General features: G+C 44.4%; 4 protein-coding genes across 4 annotated transcripts; 2 read left to right on the forward strand and 2 right to left on the reverse strand.

The window, feature by feature from the left end:
- Nucleotides 1-2277: 2277 nt before the first annotated feature.
- On the reverse strand, nt 2278-4191 carry LOC128729073 (docking protein 3). The gene is made up of 2 exons (XM_053822723.1): nt 4108-4191; nt 2278-3905 (listed from the first exon to the last, which is right to left on the reverse strand). The coding sequence occupies exons 1-2, from the start codon at nt 4189-4191 to the stop codon at nt 2328-2330; spliced, it is 1662 nt and encodes a 553-aa protein (XP_053678698.1). The 3' UTR covers nt 2278-2327.
- A 1923-nt stretch (nt 4192-6114) lies between these two features.
- Nucleotides 6115-8709, forward strand: LOC128728931 (cap-specific mRNA (nucleoside-2'-O-)-methyltransferase 1). Its single transcript, XM_053822581.1, has 2 exons — nt 6115-6418; nt 6515-8709. The coding sequence occupies exons 1-2, from the start codon at nt 6115-6117 to the stop codon at nt 8707-8709; spliced, it is 2499 nt and encodes an 832-aa protein (XP_053678556.1).
- A 2282-nt stretch (nt 8710-10991) lies between these two features.
- LOC128728543 (calpain-D) lies at nt 10992-16747 on the forward strand. The gene is made up of 13 exons (XM_053822171.1): nt 10992-11188; nt 11504-12171; nt 12294-12501; nt 12572-12684; nt 12745-12903; nt 12965-13318; nt 13349-14494; nt 15219-15327; nt 15402-15557; nt 15633-15744; nt 15824-16090; nt 16159-16305; nt 16368-16747. The coding sequence occupies exons 1-13, from the start codon at nt 10992-10994 to the stop codon at nt 16539-16541; spliced, it is 3810 nt and encodes a 1269-aa protein (XP_053678146.1). The 3' UTR covers nt 16542-16747.
- A 1671-nt stretch (nt 16748-18418) lies between these two features.
- Nucleotides 18419-19935, reverse strand: LOC128729233 (caspase-like). Its single transcript, XM_053822895.1, has 3 exons — nt 19753-19935; nt 19390-19640; nt 18419-19115 (listed from the first exon to the last, which is right to left on the reverse strand). The coding sequence occupies exons 1-3, from the start codon at nt 19875-19877 to the stop codon at nt 18559-18561; spliced, it is 933 nt and encodes a 310-aa protein (XP_053678870.1). The 5' UTR covers nt 19878-19935; the 3' UTR covers nt 18419-18558.
- Between the last annotated feature and the right edge of the window lie 251 nt (nt 19936-20186).

The following is a 20186-nucleotide window of genomic DNA, read 5'->3' on the forward strand; positions in this document are numbered from 1 at the left end:
AATTTTGGTAACGCGGGCCACCAACTTTTCCTGTCCTGTCTGCTTTTGCACGCACCCGAAGAGACTTGACGCTTGACAGCGACGATAAAATTCTTTCATCGAACTGCTCGCTCGCTCTTGCTCTCACTCTCTCTCTCTCGCTCTCTCTCTCGCGCGCGCTTTGCTGCTGCACCCCTGCTGGTGCGGGCCCGTTCCAGGAAAATAGGCCTACTGTCAAGCGTAAGTCGAAGGTCTGTCGAAGCATCTCCTCACGGTGTCTGACGGTTGGATACGCATGCGCAAGCGTTCGCGCTGCTGGAGTGGCGTGTAAACATTGCCCTAGGTACGCCAATGGAATGAAATAATTACTGCTGAATCAGAACAGCGCCGGTGTTTGCGTGATATTGCCTCCATATTTGCTGGAGAGTCCAAGCCCTTGCGCACGGTTGAATGGACTCATTCAATAATGCAACGGCGAGAACAGGGATGCAGGCATAAAGCCTTGTTTTCTAAATGCTCATCTCATTTTTTTATTGTATTTTCGTTACCTTTTGTTTTGCTTTTAAAAATAAGCAAATTCTATAACGATTTACTGACGAAATAACCCTCAGTTTGTAAACCATTTGAAGTCCAAGTTTATATCATTAAGCGATGTATAGCTTTCTGTAAACATAATTTACCTAACCCTTCGCAACATAAACATTTCCTTCGTCTCTTTTACTCATTCATAATATCGCCATTGCATTTCATTCAAAATATAGCTGCTTCAAATAAGGCAATGAGCGTATTCCGAATATAACCTTCGTTGGACTGCAACCTCTTCATTTGGCTGACAATAATTATCTTATATATATTTATCGGAACAGTTTTAGGCAATTTTAAATCATTAGAAGCCATGCTAATAAATAAATCCAGTACATTATTAATACAACATCACTAACCATACCATTACATTCGGACCTATTTTCAATACCTAAACCCAAAAATCAACAATCGATTTCAATCAATAAACAATATTTTTATACACCTTTTTTAAATTCTTCGATAAGATTATGAAAATTATAAGATCCAATTTTCATTGACTAGTTCGAAGCTCCTGATTCAATGCTTTGTTTTATAACTTCGATGGTAATAAAGTAGATATGTGTCTGGCTCATTACAGACTGTTGCGTTATTTTAGCTACTATCAGATACACGCTGACGAATTACAATGTTCTTTTCAAATCACGTTCAATTAATATTTGCGTGTTTTATATAAAACTATATAACAAGTTTTCCCAAGCAAAAACTGTAATCTTTTCCTTTCAATTACATGTATTTAAACTACGTCCAATGAAATGAGGACCAAAGACTTTATTCAAATCCCTGTTAATTGAAAAATTCACTGCACGGGACAGGCTGTAAAAAGAAAGTTCCTAAAGTATACAAGGACATCATTTATCTAAAAACACGTGCTTGTACAACGAAAAGCAAAGAATAGAGAACATTCTTTATGAACCTGTACCTTGACGAAGATGCCCCATGAGACTCTGCCTCCTTGGGAGCCTTTTCTTGCTGAACGATAAATTAATTGTACAAAAATCATAAACTAGTAAACGTCGTTTATTCGTTGTCAATATAAGCCTTAGCTTGTGGTAAAAAAAACTGCCAAAACATATATGGCACCTTCTTGTAAACGGTTCTTTTACATGTAAAGCAAAAATATACTGCATACAATGTATGTATTAACGCAATCGGTGTGTATGTTCTTAAACTACATATAACTTCTCTCCTTACACTCCGACGTGTGCTCGGAAACGGCGGTGCAGCTGAGTCACAAGTGCTTCCGGGATTACTCTATGACTTATGCTCTTATCATACGTATTACCATGCAGTTCATAGAATTGACATTCTTTGTGTAATGTTGAGCAAAGTTAAACTCGTATAGCGTTAGTCGAATAAGTCAACGTGTATGAAAATAAAAACAAATAAAAAGGCAGAAGGATATGACGCCCGACGGCAGAGTGGGTTGGCTTAATGTGCTCGAGCACTCCACATTCCGCGTCGTCGTCTTCTCAATCCGTTTTACGCTGACTAACATTAACGATGAACACCTACTGGAGGGGATGGGGCAGTATCGGAAAGCGTGACTAAGTTCTGTACAGTCACCGATTTGGCAATCGACTCGAACCATTCGACATGCTTTTTTGTTTCACCAACAAACATATCACATTTTCGTAGATCTTACTGAAGTAAATATATGACTGTCGGGGACGGGACCGTCCCCGACGCGTTTGAAATGTATCGTTACGTGTGCGGATGGTTATCTAAATGCGTGTGATGTGTCCACGGAGCGGACAGCCTTCTTCCTACACCCGCTTCGGTTTGCTGATGGTCGCATAGCTGATGGTTGCCGATATGTTGCGCTGCTCCTCCTGGTGCTCGTTGAATACTGAAAATTCGAATCCTTCGTCCTGGGCGCGGCGCACGGCCACACCACCACTCGGGACGCTATACCCGATCGGTGGCAGTGCGAGGCCAGTAGGCGGACCATTACCACCGGATCCCAACGTGGGCTCACCGATGATCTCGTAGTCATCCGAAGGCATCGCCGAAGTCACCGTGTGTTGCCCAGAAGCCACACCGTCCCGTTCCGGTGGCAACCGTATGGGCACGATCGTCTTATAATCCGGCGAAGCGTTCCGCGTAGACTTACGGAAAAAATCCAACCGATCGTACTCTAATCGCACGTGCTCGTGGGCACTCCCATTGCCGGAAAACATTCCGCCAAGACCCGGCATGCCCGTGAAGGAACTCTCCGCCACCGAGTCGGCCGTTGGTAGCGCTTCCGTATGCTTCACGTCGTTCAGCCCGTACAATTTCCACGCATCCGTGATGTCCTTCACGCACTCGTAGTCGAGCTCCTTCTCTCGACAACCATCCAGGACCTCGGTCGGTGCGATACCACGCAGCAAGATCGTCTGGCTTGGCGATTGGCCGCCACATTGGACGCTGTGGCCGTTGTTCTTGATGAACACGGTGGACACGTTCGTCAGCTTTGGCTCGGTCTCGGGCACACCGCTCACTGGAGCGCCCTGCTTGCGTGGTGGCTTCGTTGGAACGCTCTTCAATTGCGACATGGCCGCCAACGACGTGATGTCACTGAGGGCAGGCAGCAGCTCGATGGAGGACAGATGTGCGGCCATGTTGTCGTCGCAGTGTACTCCCGGCAGAGGACTACGTGAGCCTGGTTCCATCGCCAACGCAGCGCATAGTTGGCTGCTAAGCGCGTGGGTACCATGGTCGGACGAGGAGATTATCTTCTTCATCGACTTCATCTTCGTCAGCATGCAGCGGAAGATGTCCTGTGGACTCGCGTTGTCCAGCTTAAACGTGCCTTCACCGGTGTTACACTTCCGACCGGCTTCAAACGTAAACTTACCCTCACGGTAACCGTATTTGCGGATGTAACGGTACGGCCACAACGCAACCGTCAAACTCTCGTCCTCGTAACACTTCAGGCGCATGTCCATTTGGCCCAACTCGAGGGTGTACATTTTAGGCTCGATACCATTCTTTATCGACGCGTCCGTCGGAATCAGCGTCACCGTGTAGATGCCCTCGCTGTAGGACGAACAGTACAGGTCGTTGTCCTCCTCGATCGTGTTTAGCCGCGGTGGTGGAGGTGTTTGATTGGATTTGTCCTTAAACGCCACGATTTGCAGCGCGTTCGTCCATTGGCGTACGAGCGCCTCGTCGGGGGAGTAGAGCTGAATTTGTCCCGTTTTGGAGACGATGTTGATTGTGTTGTGGGGCGGTTGATCTAGCACTATTTTGACGCAGTTTTCCAGCGTTAGGATGCGCGTCGTCTTGTCACTCTCGGTGTCGCTAATTTCGAGCCTCTCGATTCCGTGGCGGCTGGCTTTGAACAGTTGAAAGTATTTGACCTGAAACACGAATTAGGCAGGATTAGGCATATTAACGAACAGTCTTAAGAACGATCTTAGGGGTTTCGAAAATATTACGCCCCAGAGGGCCATGATCGATACACTTATCTATCGTAGTGCTGTTGGCATCATGGAAATAAAAAAAAACAACAACAACACCCAATGGAACGGCAGAGGATGGAGGATACTACGCTTCACCCACCTTTTTCGTGACACGCCAGGAAAATCCGCTCTGTGATTTCACTGTTAAAAACCCAGTCAGGAATGGACTTTCTTCTTCATCCATGATTGTTTTGGCACAAAATTGTTACGAAGGCACTAACTGCTACGAACGTTTTCTGCACATTTATCTACCCATCTATGATCACCTCTTTTTGCAGTGACAAACTTTCTCGATCGTCTATTGCGAAGGCTGGGACTACACGAAAGCTAGCTTAGGATGAAGTGGATCAAATGACAGCTGACAGCAATTCTGCGATCATTTTACCACAGACTCAATCTTATTCGCTGTGGCATGTGGAAAAAGGTATAATTAAAATTATGAGTAAAAGGTTTCTTTTTTTAACTGAACCAACAAATGCAACATGAAAGAAAAGTTTTTGGAAAGAATTTAAAATAATATTTTTATTTGTGTTTTAGTGTAGCCGCAGCTTCAGATGGAAAGAATGCATTTGCGCCCATCTTGACATCTTGTGTAACATCTATTTATTCAATTTCGCAGATTGGTGGTCAGAGATTCTAAAATTCAATTATAAGTTCCAAATCTTTCTTACGGTCCTACTATTTAATCTTTCAACCAATGATTTACAACCAATAATAAACAACCATTGATTTACAACCATAATTTGAACAACTAGCCAGAAATAACGAATGGATGCAGAGCTGTCAAACTTACGAATGATCGAATGAACAATATCTCAATTAATATTTAAAAGTCTATATTCAAAAATTTCTTTAAAAAATAAAATAGCTTTCTCATCCCCCATGAAGCTATGTAATTTTAGTTTAATTTCAACGCTATAAGTAGTTTACATTGTTTTTAAGTTGTGGACGATTGTTTCTGTAATTTATTATTGCTAAGCGCACTTCACGCATTCAAACTGAAATAAAAATTTATATTTTATGATTTTAAACGATTTAAAAATTATACGACGTATTCTAGCCTTCATTCTAATACAAACAATCTTCTTTACTGGCCCGTTCACAATTGAACACGTGGTACTGACATGCTATGTTTAGCCAAGGCTTTCATGACTTTTTAATTACTCATAGCTGGATAGTCAGTCATGTGTACGGGGGGACTCAGACGAGATTCGATCCCGATACTATCGTGTGTTCGACTATCGAGCACCCCGCGAATACTAACAATGTTATTATTGATTATATTATCAATATTATTACATTGTCAATATTATTGTTTAATCTCTACTACATGCAATATGTTATGGTAGAAAAAAATTCTGTCCAGCATGCAACACACCGTGATTGCCTTATGCATATATATTTGAATTTTTCTGTTAAGGGCTGTAGCAAACTTTAAAATCAGAGGAGATAATGGTAAAACAACATAAATCTTTAAAATAAACTCTAATTAAAATGTATGAAAATTCTAATAAATTGTACTTTTCTAATAATTGGCATCATCTGAACTCGTTGAATAGCAATATGAGCGTCGCAAGTTTTGAATGGATGCAACGAATAGACAAGACTTTGACATCTCTGATATAGTGTGATTTTATAGAGCAAGTTCGCATGTAAACAATATTTAGAGCAAAAAAAGACTAATATGTAAAAAAGGTTATCTAGGGCTACTAACTGCCGGTGCTTTTATAATAAGAAACTCTCAACTGCATGCAGATTGTCGATTTACCGCGTTAGATTTCAAAACATTTTTCGTGCCCCACCAAGGCATGATCTCGCGTCAAAAGAGGTAAAAGAAAAAGTGAAAATGTGCGCCAATGTATAGTTGAGCGTCAAAAACCGGTGTGCATTCTTGGAAAAAGATTTTCAAGGCTTTGTTGCTAAAAATAGTTTAAACTATGCATTAATATCCAGCTATTCGAATTACCGATGATTATTCTATCTATCTTGTAGCATATTACGATTCTAGTGATCAACCTAGCCATAAAGATCAGCAAGCGTCGGTGCGTCATACTAAGAATTGATAAGGAAAGAGTGAAAAAAGGCGCTTCAATTCATATTCACAAAGATGGCCAGCACATCGAATCTCTCTGAAGATTCGTCAGAGAAGCAAAGTATGCCTCAAGACACACACGAGAAGGGGAAGAGAAAGCATGTCGATGATGGCCATTCCGATCCGACGGACAAAAAGAAACCAAATCTCGAGGAAACCGGCGAATCTGCGCAACCAAACAGTTTCCAACAGTTTTCTGAGAAATCGTTTCGTATGATGCAACAGATGGGATACAAGATTGGTACAGGATTGGGTAAAACCGGCCAGGGCCGGGTAGATCTGATTGAAACTTCCTCGCAGAAAGGAAGAAGCGGGTTAGGTAAGGCTGGCTCACTTTGCTTTGCTTAAATCGAAATTAACACCATTCGTACCTTCATTTAAACTGTGTTCATTGTATTTCCGGCCATGCATGTAGGAATGAAACTGAACGAGCTAGAAACAGCGGCAGATCAATGGGATGCATCCATCGAAAATCTTCAAATTCCTGAGATAGTAACTTGGCTTCAAAACGCGTCGGCCGATATGGAGGATCCGGGAATAACACGGGAACAATTAGATGCGTGGGTTAAAGAGGGGCCCCGCAAATTGACCATAGATGACGAGCATAAGTATTGCGATAGCAACATCCTGCATCACATATTGGAGAGCAAATCCGTGTTCGACAATCTTGGCGCGGACGATATGCGAAAGGCACGTTCCAAGTCGAATCCATTCGAGTTGATAAAAAGCAACATTTTTATAAACCGGGCCGCTGTAAAAATGGCCAACATGGACGCGATGTTTGATTTCATGTTCACCAAACCAGTGGATCGTAAATCCATCCCGCTGGTGAAGGATGATGATCTATTCTATTTCGCCGACGTCTGCGCCGGACCGGGCGGGTTTTCGGAGTACGTGCTGTGGCGTAAAAAATGGCGTGCCAAGGGCTTTGGCTTCACTTTGCGAGGAGGCAACGATTTTCGTTTGGACGACTTCTCAGCCGGAGCACCGGAAACGTTCGATCCTTATTATGGCCCGAAGGACGACGGGAATGTGTTCGATCCGGTCAACATAGAAGGGTTCACGGACTACGTGATGAAGCAGACGGAGTCGGGTGTTCATCTGATGATGGCGGACGGTGGTTTCTCGGTCGAGGGGCAGGAAAACGTGCAAGAAATACTGTCTAAGCAGCTGTACCTGTGCCAGATGATTGTCGCGCTAGCCATCGTGCGAACGGACGGCCATTTCGTGGTGAAACTGTTCGATCTTTTCACGCCATTCAGCGCGGGGTTGATATATTTGGTGTACAAGTGTTTCAGGCAAATTTCAATCTGCAAGCCAAATAGCAGCCGCCCAGCCAATTCCGAGCGGTATCTGGTTTGCAAATGGAAGCTACCAAATACCGATCAAATACAGCGGCATTTAGAAGACATCAACCGGCAAATGTTTACACGCAATCGTACCGATAAGACCGATACGCTGGAGCTCGTGCCGGAGGAGGTCTTGCGTGAGGATACGGCATTCTTCGAGTACCTATGCAACAGCAACAACACCATCGGGCGAAATCAAATCACAGCGTTGCTAAAGATTGCCGCATTCTGCAAAAACCGCGACCTGGCCGAAACTTGTCAGCTGGAAATGAAGCAAAAATGTTTAAAATTATGGCAACTGCCGGACACTATACGGAAATTTTCGAATAAGGGCGACCCGGATAAGTACGTTGAGAAGTTCTACAAAGAATGGGAGGGTCTTAAAAACGAACTGTGCCATCCGGAGAAAATGTTGATCCCAGAGCTGAAAGCATGCTTCAGATCCACGCACGATTGGTACTTTGTGCCGATCGGGAACTTGGAAAATAATGGCAAAAACATTCGTATGATCCTGCTCGGCAAGGGCGGCAAGGAAGTGTATCAGTACGATGGTAAGCAGAACTCTTGGTCGCCGCTGAAGGACATCGCGATCGAGTTGCCGCCCGGAACGATCATCTACGCGGAAATAGTGAGAGAGCTGCAGGGAGAGGGCAAATCGCAGATTACAATTAACACACTGCACATCATTGATGGGCTGGTACTCGGCGAGGAAGACATACGTATGCTGCCATTAACACAGCGGATTGTCAGATGCACACAGTTTGCCAAAGCACTAAATAAACCCCTCAAAGGTGCTAGCAACGACTGCAACAATAGAACCGCCACGATACAGATACGCGCGAAGAAGCTGTACCGGTTCTATGAGATGGAATCGTTTTTCAACTCACTCGAAACGTACAAACTCAAGTCAGGCGATGCAAAGCTTGGCTACTGCGTTCGGAATCCGATAGACGCGAATCGAATCTACATACCCTATGGGCTTCTGTTTCTGAGGGAAATCAAACCAGATTACTTAAAATTGGTTTCGAAGTCGACGAACAAGTTTTACTACCACTGCTCCAGCACAAGAGCTTCTTTTTATCCGCACGAATTTAAGAATTTTGAACTGCAAACGATGGCAACATTTGAGCAAACGTTCCTCACGCGCCAACTTTGGAGCTGGAAAACTCTACCACAGGTCCAGCCCGAGTACGATGGGGAAAGATTTCCTGAGTATGTTTATAGAGTAGATTTTAAGCCTCTCTTGCCGCCAATTAACTGAGAGAATATTTTCAAATAATTTTGCAAGTAGCATGCCACAGTGGCGATAAGAAATGTGCTTAAGGTTGTAAAAGCAAACAAAACTTCTAAACATATGTTATATATGTATAACACACGAAGACCTAAGAGCATTACATGATCGATTAATTGTTAGAAATGGAGAGAATTCAGTTTTGAAATATTCAGCCTAAAGCTTATGATTGAAGTTGATCGTATATGTACGTCTGAAAACATATTAAACACCAATGAGTGGACTCCAAAGAGAGGAGATTATAAAAAGATAATGAATTAATTTAATGTTATTAATTATCGTTAAGAAAACGAATTGCATTTCCATTGATATTACTCATAGAGGATGTGAACTCCAAGAACATTACATGAGTTTTGTTTATATAATTTGATATTAGCAGCGTGTTATGTTGTGAAGAGGGCGTTCGGTAGAACGATCGTATTTGCATAGCAGCTGTGCAGTATGAATCAAAGAAATTTAATCCTTGAGTAAAATAAACAAAACTGGTTACCATGATTAACCGTTTGTGTGGTTCTTGAATTTGCTTCCTCGAGTGCGCACTCTGCTAATTTGAGAACGTGTTCGATTTTTGTATAATATGATTTGGAGCAGTTCCATATCATTACAGTGCCATGCAGCGTTGTGTGTGCCACGTGTCTAAAAGGAAAAGGCAAATAAATGAGCTTAATAACAGGTGCAATGAGCAAGAATCAATAAAATTTGCGTATGAAAATGAATCCCTAACAACGTGGATGACTATTTCTATGCTTTGTTTATAATTGTCAATTTCTCAATTTCTACGGTATTTCTGGTAATTAACATTGCCTTAGACTAAACGATGAAACGATGAGTAGTTTTCGGTTAATCGCGCGCGTCCTTTGTGTGAATTCAAAATTTCTTTATATGCCATCATAAGTCGCTATCCTACATCTAGTAATTTTTATTTGCAACTATTCTTTTTTGATATTCCTTACTAATTTCACATTTCACAGCTATAGTTTTAATTATAAGCCTATATAGTACCATATGGGTTTACATAGCTATTTAAGCATACTAATTCTTCTAGTCATTGATACGCTCATCACTCAAGCACTGCTTGTCATATCCAACTACTTTAACATTTCTGCCTCATTTACCTATCCATCCTTTGGTGGTACTTGTATATATGCATTCATTTTATATTCATGATTCGCCATGTGATCGTAGTGCGTTTCGCACACGTGCTACGTCATCAAGGGTAAATTGTATCTAAAAAAATTTAATTGTAACATTAATATATCATTGGAAACCGTACATTACACAAACCTTAAGTTATCCATTCGTTAGGTAGGCGACATCCGCTTATTCTACCGACCGACTTATCTCAGCGCTTGTTCCCTGGAGGCGCATAAAAAAATCATACATGCTATTTTTCGTCGCTTCCCTAATGAGGTGAAGTGAACATTTTATTCATTTTAATTGGGCAATTTCGTAATGCCCACAGTAAATCCCTAGGTAACCACGAGGAATAACTTTTCCTGGACATTCACCTTGAGCAAAATGGTTTATTTTCATCAAAAAGTTATCCATTAAAATAAAAAAAAGATTAACTACATCGCAATCTGTTCATTACCCTCAAGTTGAACTTCATTGGTATCGTTTGGTTTGCAATGTAGTATAGAAGTTGTATGTTTCTGGGAGAGGTTGGCTAAACGGTTAAACTCGTCGGCATTAGGAATTTAGAAGCCGGCGTATATGTTTCACGTACCTGTTCATACATTTTCAATTTCCCTCGGATAATTCCCGTTCTTCGTCTATTTCATTATATGTTCAACCAATCATTCGATAGCAACAACATTCGATAGCAGAATCAATCATTCATACAAAAAAAAGAGAAATAAAAAAATATTTTGTTAGCAATATTGAAAACGCAATCCAAGAAAATTTGTTTTGAGGAAAAGCTGATAACTTAAATCATATGTTGTTCAACAACGGTTAATTCAGGTATTCATCCACCACCCTTTATTAGGCTTCGTAAATGACAGCCTGATGTTCGTATTGTGCACGTATTTCCATACATTGCGTAGCGCCTAAAGAAATGTAATCTTTTGTGAGACCGATAACTGTCATTCTTGCCAATTGAATCTTTTGACATTTGTGACAGATATTATTTTTTTTTTCAGAAATCATGAATCGATACCGTGCGTGAAACAAAAACAGAATTCAGTGAAGATCCCCATTGCATTTAAGCAAAGCGAGTGTGTAAAAATGATTAGTTCATAAAATGTGTCAAAATGGGTACGATAGCGTCTGTACTCCAGTGGTATTGTATCAAATGTAACTACTTGAATCCAACCGAAAGTGTACGATGCCTTAGGTGTCGAACATTTCGCAAAGCAAAAGGCGTCGATATAATTCACCATCAAATACTCGCCAGCAACGACAACGTTCCCGTTTCGTCATCGTGCGTTCGCATGAAGGATGTGAATAGGTAAAACTTGTAAACTGCTTAAAGAAAGCATTTAGTTATGCTGCTGGTTATGTATGTACGCATATTTTTCGTATGTATAAATGCATACTAAACATATACATATATATGCATATACATGTATATATATATATTTAAAATATATATAGATGTAGATATAAACAATACTATATATACTAGGTTTGGTTAGTCTGCAATGAAACCACTTGCCTATCGTCCTAGTTAATGTTTTACGTGCCCGTTTTTGCGTAGATGTAAAGCAGTTTGTCGGAAAGCCCAAACCCATGTTTTACATGTTTATTTTATCAACATTTTCAGAAAACTAGTATCAAACGATTGTTTGTTTCGTGTGATAGACAGTTTAGCTCTCGCACACAAAAACATAAATCGCAAGAAAATCGAACGATCCTTCGTTCATCCCCTTCCGGAGCGCTGCTGCTGGAATCGCAAACGGCACTTTTCACAGCCAAGCATCAACCGCAAATGGAATTGCCACCGATGCCGTGTGTACAATCGTAGCGTGTCCTGGCACTGCATTAATTGTGAAGCACTGAGTGTGATCGCACCGGTATACAAGGAGACGATAAAGAAATCTTTGACGCAAATTATTTGCAGAAACGACCACAGTGCAGGTTGTGGCTGTGAGCACGACAAAAGCACACCATTCGCTTCGTTTAGCCTTCGAGCCTACCGCAGCATGGACCACGTTGGATCGGCGAAGTGCAGGTTTTGCATTTACAATCAGTTTAACTTCGATGGCGATACGACACAAAGCTGTTGCTGCTGTAACGAGTCAAGGTTACCACGGTGTCCGAAGACAGATAGCGACTACCGGGAGCACGGGACATTCAGTGGTATAACCACTATTACCAAGCGCACAGGAGGACTGATCGTGGTGCCCTCGACTACGCAGCGATTCATCGATAATTCCACAACCAACGTTCGGCTCAAGAATAGCAGTAAAAATAAAATGCACGGTCAAGCAGGTACTTTATGTTGTAAACTTGGTATTTTGTTCCTTTCGCTGCCAAGGAACCCATTCCTTGCTGATTTACAGAAGCTTTTACTTCGCAACCTTTCAATCAATCTATTTTTTTTTTCATTGTAGGCAAAAAGTACCCTCCCACTTCAGCAGGCGTGGTGGAACCAATCTATGCGGTTATCAATAAAGAAGCTAAACGGAAAAACAACAACAAAAAAACGAGTGACGTTGTAAATAATAACTCGACTACTAGTAGCATCAACCAACCGCACACAAAGGAGTCATCGCGAGACGGCTACGCAAACCTGTCGACCCAAATGAGCTGTAAAAATGGGTAACAAAGCGTCACATGTATACCACAAAAAAACTCCCCAATCTAATGCTGGTGCGCGTTTCCTTCACAGGAAACCGGAAAAAGACGACGAACCATTTAACGCTAACGCCGGTAGCGAGAAAACGGCCGCAAAATGCAAATACAACAAGCAACTTTCAAACTATAAGAATAATTTCGATAAAGGTACGTACGGTGGCGGGCTGGGTGTCTGTGTGTCGAAAGTTAATCTCACATCTCTTGCAGTTGGCTATCACGGAGGCGATCACGATATCTTCTCCGTAATGGATGAGTATAGCAACCATCAGAATTCCACTATACTAGAGCTCGATAATATTCCTGCTATCGTGAAGGTTCCAATCGCTAGCTTCGAACAGGATCTGGACGATGAATGGTGCACGAAATGTAGGTTACAGTCTCTGTCTCGCCCCACGTTCGCTAACGGTTTCTTTCCCTCGTCGCCTAGCATCTAAATCGACGGACGAAAAGGAGTGGTCCTGCCGGAAGTGCACGCTCGTCAACTCCAGCACCGCGTTGGCCTGCGTCGCCTGTGGAGGCTCGAAGCTACGCAGCATTTGCAACGTGGAGGAGATGACGCTGAAGAAGGGTGAATTCTGGACGTGCCACAAGTGCACGCTGAAGAACTCCATCGTGCAGTCGGAGTGTAGTGCCTGCAAGTCGGCACGACCCGCGTTGAAGAGCGCTAGCGCGATGGTGAACGAATCTCTGGCTACAAATCGCCTGATATTGGGTCAGTGCGATGCACCGTCGAACAGCAGCAGATCGAGCACGGTGCCGGGACACGGTGGGACGCCCGTCGGTGCACCGGTTCCGTTGAGTAGCGCGGCAGATTCGGGAGCCATTCCGAAACACTTGCCGTTGGCCGGTGGAACTGGAGCCGTTGGTGGGGCTGTTGGTGTCGGGATGGCTAGTGGCGTACCTGCTGCCGCTAAGGCCATGCCATCGATGCAGGTATCGATGCCGAAGCGCACGTGGCAATGTCCGGCGTGTACGTACGAGAACTCGCTCGCGTGCGTCGTTTGCGATATCTGTTCGAGCCACCGGCACATCGATACCGGCTGCCTGGTTTGGCAGCAACAGCAGCAGCTGCAGAAGAACAACCGGCTGGAGGAGAACCAGCGCCAGCTGGACGATCTGGAGGCGCTCAACCGCTGGAAGAGCATCATCGAGTACTGCGTGGAGAATGGGCAGGCGTTCGTGGACGATTCGTTTCCGCCGGCGACGAAAAGCCTCTACTATCAACCGTCGTCGAATATCGAGAGCAATCCGGTCGCACAATGGCGTCGACCACATGAGATTCTTTGCGAGGGTGGGAACCAGGCGACCCCACCGTGGGCCGTCTTCCGGACTCCGCTACCGTCGGACATCTGTCAGGGTGTGCTCGGTAACTGCTGGCTGCTGAGCGCACTGGCCGTGCTGGCTGAGCGTGAGGATCTCGTGAAGGAGGTCCTGCTGACGAAGGAGATCTGCCCGCAGGGCGCGTACCAGGTGAAGCTCTGCAAGGACGGCCGCTGGACGACGGTGCTGGTGGACGATCTGCTGCCGTGTGACAAACGCGGCCATCTCGTCTACTCGCAGGCGAAGCGGAAACAGCTCTGGGTGCCGCTGATCGAGAAGGCGGTCGCGAAGATTCACGGATGCTACGAGGCGCTCGTGTCCGGGCGTGCGATTGAGGGGCTGGCCACGCTTACGGGAGCGCCCTGCGAGAGCATTCCGCTGCAGGCCAGCTCACTGCCACTGCCGAGCGAGGACGATCTGGATCGTGACCTCATTTGGGCCCAGCTGCTGAGCTCCAGGTTAGTGAAGTTTCTGATGGGGGCCAGTTGTGGTGGCGGTAACATGAAGGTCGATGAGGATGAGTATCAGCGGAAGGGTCTGCGGCCACGGCACGCCTACTCCGTGCTGGACGTGCGGGATATTAAAGGACATAGACTGTTGAAACTGCGCAATCCGTGGGGACACTTTTCCTGGCAAGGTACTTACTTTAAAGCATACTTTAAGCTCTCAAGCAATTCACTGTTTCCTTTACTTTTTCTTTATTTTTTTGTTTTCTTGCGATTCCTATGTAGCTTTTACGTAGCTTGTGTAGCTTATGTTTTTTATTCTCTTTTAATTCGTGACACGCGCTGGTGTCATTTTCGTTAGTTGGAGCTCTCTTTCGTGTACATGTATTCCTTTTTTTCTCTCTCTACATCACGCCATCGATTATTTACTTTAAATTGTTGTTCAAGACAGCTAGATACACTCACTAATGGACTTCCCCTTCTCGGGAAACCCCCGGAATACAAAACCGTTGTCCCTCAAAGTCCTAGAAGATTGTTAAACACAGTTTCTTTCGTTCATATTCATCCTGAATGCTTTTTGCTGTGTATGATTTCGAAAAAAAAAAATATTGCAGTCAATACATTCCCCTCTATTCTGTACGTTAATGAAGTTGAAGTAGACCATGCTGTTTACCGATGAATTGAGTTAAAGTCCTTGCGTTTGTCGGTAACTGTTTTTAAAGGTTTAAAAGTAAAACTAAATAATATTTTAATTATATTTATATGAATGAAACGAAGACAGAATTAAGGTGAATATGTTGAGATGTAAGATTTTGTGTCATTAGTCCTTTCCCAACTCAAACCAAAAAAGCACGAACAGTCCTCAAAACCGCGCTTGAGTGACGGTAGTCTAAATGCGAATTCATCATCCTACAGGGGACTGGTCCGATGATTCGGAACTATGGACCGACGAACTGAGAGACAGCCTGATGCCGCACGGTGGTTCGGAGGGTGTGTTTTGGATATCTTTCGAAGACGTGTTAAGGTAGGTTAAAGCCGGAAACATGCCTGAGGTGTGTGTGTGTCCTTTTTTATTGTGTGCGCTTTGTGTTCCTTCAGATACTTCGACTGCATCGACATCTGCAAGGTGCGTTCGGAATGGAATGAAGTACGCCTTTTTGGCACCCTGCAACCGCTACGAGCTTTATCATGTGTGCTGATAACGGTGTTGGAACCGACCGAAGCTGAGTTTACGCTATTTCAAGAAGGGCAGAGGTACGCAGGACCCGTTGGAGAGGCTTCCCCGAAGCAATAGAGTACACTCATCACACGCTTCTCCTGTCGTTGTAGGAATTCCGAGAAATCACAACGCTCCCAGCTGGACCTTTGCGTAGTGCTGTTTCGGACGAGAAATCCCGCCAACCCAGAAGTGGGGCGGTTGGTTGAGCACAGCAAACGACAGGTACGGCTCTCGAGCCGTGTAAGGCTCCTTCAAAAATGGTCACATTCCGGTCGCTAAAGTGATCCACTCTCTTGCGCAGGTTCGCGGCTTCGTCGGCTGCCACAAGATGCTCGAAACCGACCTGTACATGCTGGTCTGCCTAGCCTTCAACCACTGGCACACCGGAATTGACGATTTCATGCAGTACCCGCAGTGTGTGTTGGCGATTCACAGCTCCAAGCGGCTGCTGGTGGAGCAGATTACGCCACCACCGTTCCTGCTGGCGGATGCGATCATCAACCTCACGCTGGCCAAAGGGCAACGGCACGAGGGTCGCGAGGGCATGACGGCGTACTATCTAACGAAGGTGAGCTCCTCCGGTTCTGTCGTCGGGAAGCATCCTTTACCCTCATCGCATTTTTCCCACGTTTACAGGGCTGGGCGGGTCTGGTCGTGATGGTCGAGAATCGCCACGAGAACAAATGGATACACGTGAAGTGTGACTGCCAGGAGAGCTACAATGTAGTCTCGACGAGGGGCGAACTGAAGACGGTTGATTCCGTGCCGCCACTGCAGCGCCAGGTAAGCTCGCCAGGCCGGTTAACCTCCGCGGGCCGTTGCTAATAGTTTCGCCACCTTTGCAGGTGATCATTGTGCTCACGCAGCTCGAAGGAAGCGGAGGGTTCAGCATAGCCCACCGGTTGACCCACCGGTTGGCGAACTCGGGTGGACTGCACGACTGGGGACCGCCGTCTTCCACGCACTATCCGCCGATCGAGAACGTGTCCGAGCTTCACTCGCCACGGATGATCACCTAGGCGCTAGCGTTGCGGAACTCAAATATTCACTGATCTGATATTAATTAATAAACGTTTCCATAGCCCAACCACACACTCACACACACACTTCGATTTTGCGAGCGTGATTTTTGAATGTTAGCCAGCAGCAGGGCCCCCAGGCTGTGGCTAGGACGAACCGGAGTCACGACAAATATTGTGATATACTAGGGAAACATACACGTTTGACAAGCTACAATAAATCAACGACATTACACAGATGATACGGTTTGAAAAATGTGTATCCTTTCTGTGGTAGCAAAGAAGAGAGCTGAGGAAACATTGGAACATTCGAAAAAGGCAGCCAGCACCGTGGCGAGGTATCACATGCCCGTTTTCGTAGGTTTAAAAGCGTAAAGGAAATGTTACGCGGGCGAGTAGAGGTAACATTGATGTGACCTTAGCCTTCAAAGGTACCTTTACGGATTGTGTACTGCATTGGAGATGTTACTCACACACGAATGCTTGCGGAACACTCATAACGGTAGCAAATCAATCGATATACATGGATTTGCTGCAACATTTAGTCGTATCATAACTTCATGAATTGCTTTGCTGCGAAGAATCGATATTCATTTGCTACACAGTCAATAGCATGCTCGAGGAGGTGTTATTAAACGTGATTTTACACATAAACCACCAGCAACAGGCTTGTACACCGTTGTTCGATTCATTGTTTTGTTGTATCCTAACGGTGGTGCCATTTCAGGCGTCTAGTTTACAAACAAACATAAATCGTACTCCGAAAATAACATTAAAAAAGCTATGCGAGGCAGGCGTTTGCAATAACGTTCATTTTATTGGTCTCGGATTCGCTGATCGGATTGAGCAAGACGACAAATGAAATATATGCAGATAATTGTAATGCCTAAAACACGAAGGGAAATCTTTCCCATGCCTTGTGTGGTGCGTATCTATTTAACCATTTCTAAAATACTTCTCATATATGTATATTTACTGCCTTTTTTATCACCGTCGTTCGCATTCGTTTTTGCTTTGCTACGCTATGCTATTTTTGAGGTTCATTTTTTTTTTCATTTCCCTGAACGATTTGTTTCATACACTCAATTTAACTGGTTGAGATAAAATTCATTTGTATTAGAATAATTTATCACCATATAGTTCCACGCATTTGATTCAGTGTCTTTGTTTCTTTCTAATGCAATGTTTCATGCATTTGATTCCATATTTTTGTTACTCTCCTTTGCAACGTTTCAAACATTTGATTCAACGTCTTTGTTTCTCTCTTTTGTAATGTTGAGTTGTGTTCACATTTGAAATAAAAAAGGATACTTTGATAAATGATGCAGTTACATACTCTAATGATAATAAGCACTTTCTGGCAGTATGGTATTTTTTTCTTATTGTAGAGTTGTATGTTTGCGGTATGCCTTGCGTGGTGTTGCTAATGTTATCGCAAAAATGTCCATATTTGTATGAAGACCAACGTTCGCTCCTCACTGATGATGTATCCTACCGCTCGAGAACATACTAATATAAACTATTACATTAAGTAAACCGTACATAATATCAATTTCGGTTTCCCTTTTGCTGTATCTTTTTTTAGAGATCAATTTGGTAAAGGGAGCCATTTCATTAGGGGATAAAATCGAGAAAAAGGACTAAAATTTAAAATCTAAAAGAAAGTATATTGGCAACCGATGGCAACATATCAGAGACATGTATCGAGTTTTGGCAGCCTCTAGTGTTTAAAGTAGTTTAGAATGTAAGCAGTAAAGGCATTTCGTTTTTCTAACTGAACTTTTACATTTTCAGTCCAATAAGTTCTGTTTACAGCATTTGTTAGCACTACTTTGATATATTCCAGTAAACTCGGAATGAACCGCTAATCGGAATGAAGCAAAATTATACGCACATCATTTAAAATAAGAATTGAACGTGAAATTGTAAGTAAAGCGCCCCGCAGATGGGCAAAATAGTAGAATGTTTAGATCATCAAGGCGATCAAAATGTATCCGCCATCTGTTCGGCAACCGCCTCAAAAGGGTTTCTTCTCACCAAAGCGCAACAAACGGGTCAGCATCGTAGTGGTGCAAGGGATCTGCTTCTGTTGGTGCATGAGCGGAATGTCGGGCGTGTTGGATTCGAAATCGTAAGCGACGCGCTGGGTCACGAACGTGAGCAGCGTCAACAGGTCGTACTTCCGACCGTGCTGGTTCAGCTCCTGGCAGAGCGACTGCATAAACCACGAGCCCTTCTGGGTGTTGCGCCACGAGTAGAAGCCCGGTATGGTCGAGTACGCGATGAGGAAGTCAGCGTGCGTCGGAATCTTGAACGTCATCGATGCCGAACTGTCCGTCTCCGTGCGATCCTTCGGCATTAGCACGATGCCACCGTCCAGCTGGTCGCCCTGGCACGCCTGTATAAAGAAGAGCTTTGGCTTGCCGGCCAAAGTAGGACAGTGGTTTGCCGTGAAGTATGACCAAATCACGTCAAGCTTGTACTGGCAGTCCTTAGCGTACAGATAGCCGAGCTCGCCGTGTGAGAGAATCGTCACCAGTACGCAGTCGGCGTCGGTGTGGTCCATCAAGGCAACTGCGGATAATACGAGGAAGCAGGGAAAGGAAGCGATACTGAAGCGTTACAAATGTGGCTATTTGGGATCGTGCATGCCCTTAAAAAAACAACGGCAACAAGCATATAAGGCAATTCATGCTACATAGCAACCCTGACTGTCAGCTGCAGCATGTCTTTGTTTGGCTTATGCTGCACCAGTCGTAGCAGCTATGCGCGTTGTTTACCTTCGATTGCCCTCCATAAACCACGGAGGTAAGATTTTGCCATTAGAGCCGCGCGCCCCAGCACTTACCTCGCTCGATTTCCTTCTGGAGGTCGCGTAGCTTCAGATCCTTGTACACGTACACCTCGAAGTCTAGGCTCTTCAGGGTAGCGGCCAGATTTTCGCAGTCCACATTCGTACCCGCGCGCGCTCTTAGCTGCGGGACGTCGAAATTTTCATGGTTGAAAATCAACGCCAAGCCGCGGCGTTTGTGGCCCATATTGTACTCGGAAGCAAATCGGTCCACGGGCATTCGCGCCCGGATGCGCTCGAACGGCTCGCTGGAAAGGCAATCACAAAAGAGAGGGAAACGGGAATACGCATGTTTTTCACTGTTTTCGCTGACGCCGCATCATTTGCTGCCTGGGAGCTTACTCCACTCCGGTTACTTACTGGCCCTTTCGCGAACCGATCGCATCGTTTACGTCATGCGATGATAGTTGATCGTTGCCACAGTCGTCGACGGAATGCTCTTTGTTGATTTCATTTCTAACATCAACAACATCGGGCATACTCATGATTAAACTATGCGCTTGCACTTCACCACACAGGTAACACTGTAATGGACTGAACGCGGGTCACTGCACGGAGAAATAAACACGTTAGAAGCGCGTGCAACCAGAACGAAAACAGGTAGAATAAACACAGTAGGTTGACGCGATGAGCAGGCTTTGATTGCAGCAACCGTTTTGAATACGAGCGCAGTTTGGTGTGGCGTTCGTTGAAGCGCGTACTCTGAGGCACCCTGATCCTTAAGTGCCCAAGGCTGCTTTCAAGCTTGGATGGTGGAATCTAGAGTACATTGACAGGATGCCATTTGACGTAAT

Source organism: Anopheles nili, chromosome X (genome assembly GCF_943737925.1).
Source record: "Anopheles nili chromosome X, idAnoNiliSN_F5_01, whole genome shotgun sequence".
Classification (NCBI taxonomy): Eukaryota; Metazoa; Arthropoda; class Insecta; order Diptera; family Culicidae; genus Anopheles; species Anopheles nili.